This window comes from Pecten maximus, unplaced genomic scaffold, assembly GCF_902652985.1.
Source record: "Pecten maximus unplaced genomic scaffold, xPecMax1.1, whole genome shotgun sequence".
Lineage (NCBI taxonomy): Eukaryota > Metazoa > Mollusca > Bivalvia > Pectinida > Pectinidae > Pecten > Pecten maximus.
The window spans coordinates 406-2,707 of record NW_022982395.1 but is presented as its reverse complement, the minus strand read 5'-3'; the positions used below and the strand labels follow the sequence as shown (position 1 = coordinate 2,707).

At 38.0% G+C, this 2,302-nt stretch overlaps 1 protein-coding gene across 1 annotated transcript; it reads right to left on the bottom strand.

The window, feature by feature from the left end:
• Window positions 1-326: 326 nt before the first annotated feature.
• Window positions 327-1,306, bottom strand: LOC117320468 (keratin-associated protein 5-4-like; the record flags this gene model as incomplete). Its single annotated transcript, XM_033875062.1, has 1 exon — window positions 327-1,306. A coding segment is annotated over one exon (980 nt), but the record flags the coding sequence as incomplete, so codon positions are not given.
• Between the last annotated feature and the right edge of the window lie 996 nt (window positions 1,307-2,302).

The window sequence follows — 2,302 nt, the reverse complement described above, 5'->3', positions numbered from 1 at the left end:
GTGTTAAACTACACACCTACATGTGTTAATTACTCTATGTCCAGTGTGTTAAACTACACACGCACATGTGTTAATTACTCTATGTCCAGTGTGTTAAACTACACCATTGGTTACACCCACAAGTTGTGTTAAACTACACCATTGGTTACACCCACAAGTTGTGTTAAACTACACCATTGGTTACACCCACAAGTTGTGTTAAACTTCACATATATCCAACCTTTGTGTTATATTACCCCCACAATCCAAACTTTGTGTTACATTACCCCCACAATCCAAACTTTGTGTTACATTACCCCCACAATCCAAATTTTGTGTTACATTACCCCCACAATCCAAACTTTGTGTTACATTACTCCCACAATCCAAACTTGGTGTTACATCACCCCCACAATCCAAACTTGGTGTTACATTACCCCCACAATCCAAACTTGGTGTTACATTACCCCCACAATCCAAACTTGGTGTTACATCACCCCCACAATCCAAACTTTGTGTTACATTACCCCCACAATCCAAACTTAGTTTTACATTACCCCCACAATCCAAACTTTGTGTTATATTACTGCCACAATCCAAACTTGGTGTTAAATCACCTCCACAATCCAAACTTGGTGTTACATTACCCCCACAATCCAAACTTGGTGTTACATTACCCCCACAATCCAAACTTGGTGTTACATCACCCCCACAATCCAAACTTTGTGTTACATTACCCCCACAATCCAAACTTGGTTTTACATTACCCCCACAATCCAAACTTTGTGTTACATCACCCCCACAATCCAAACTTGGTGTTACAGTACCCCCACAATCCAAACTTTGTGTTACATCACCCCCACAATCCAAACTTGGTGTTACATCACCCCCACAATCCAAACTTGGTGTTACATAATTACCCCCACAATCCAAACTTGGTGTTACATCACTCCCACAATCCAAACTTGGTGTTACATCACCCCCACAATCCAAACTTGGTGTTACATCACCCCCACAATCCAAACTTTGTGTTACATTACCCCCACAATCCAAACTTGGTTTTACATTACCCCCACAATCCAAACTTTGTGTTACATCACCCCCACAATCCAAACTTGGTGTTACATTACCCCCACAATCCAAACTTTGTGTTACATCACCCCCACAATCCAAACTTGGTGTTACATCACCCCCACAATCCAAACTTGGTGTTACATAATTACCCCCACAATCCAAACTTGGTGTTACATCACCCCCACAATCCAAACTTGGTGTTACATCACCCCCACAATCCAAACTTGGTGTTATATTACCCCCACAATCCAAACTTGGTGTTACATTACCCCCACAATCCAAATTGTGTTACATTACCCCCACAATCCAAGCTTGGTGTTACATTACCCCTAAAGTGTGGTAAAATATCACAATTTGAGATACAATACACTTCCCAATTACACTGTTTAAAACAACTACAGTTTATGAATACTTGTTTACAAAGAGATACTTTTATATAAGTTTACATTGATATTGGAATATAAAATGATGTACTATTAATATGTCCTGTCAGTGTTTCCTCTAAGCCATATAGACACTGATCAATATTTTGACTGACTTTACAACATTGAACACAGTAATTAGATGTGGCTACAACATACAGCTCCATTTCTGTGAGTACAATGTTAACACTCTACTGTGCTAAATACTTCTCACTTTGTGATGGCTATTGTCATGGTAGTTAACTATACTTAAATGGCTGGTGTGGAATGGTTAATACATAAATTCAGTACTCATCAAGTTTTTTGTGATAGACCAACATTAACAAAATTACAAAATATATGATAGTATCATGAAAAGCTAACAAAGATGTAGAATAACCAAAAAATTACAACAGATAAACTTCACAAAGAACTACATAAACATCCACCTATAAACCCACCCCACACTGTAGCAAGGATGTTCACTGTAGTAACAGTTAAAACTAGAAACCAAACAAATATTTTCATAGATTATATAATAATATTATCTTTTTATCCTTGCCACCCATGAACACAATTTGCCCCTGGGAGGGCCTCTAGACAATTCAACATGACATTGTATACAACTATATCTTTGGAACCCTATCACACACAGAAATATTGTAAACTTCTACACTAAGGGTAATATTATTTTCTCTTAGCCTATCGATTAACAATTAAACAAGACAATTTGGCAAACTACAGTACAGCATCAGATGTAGGTCAGAGATCAAAATGTAGGTCGGTGTGACCTACTTTACATAAACATAACACATCACATCCCCTAGGTGAACTCTGCATGCTCCAAG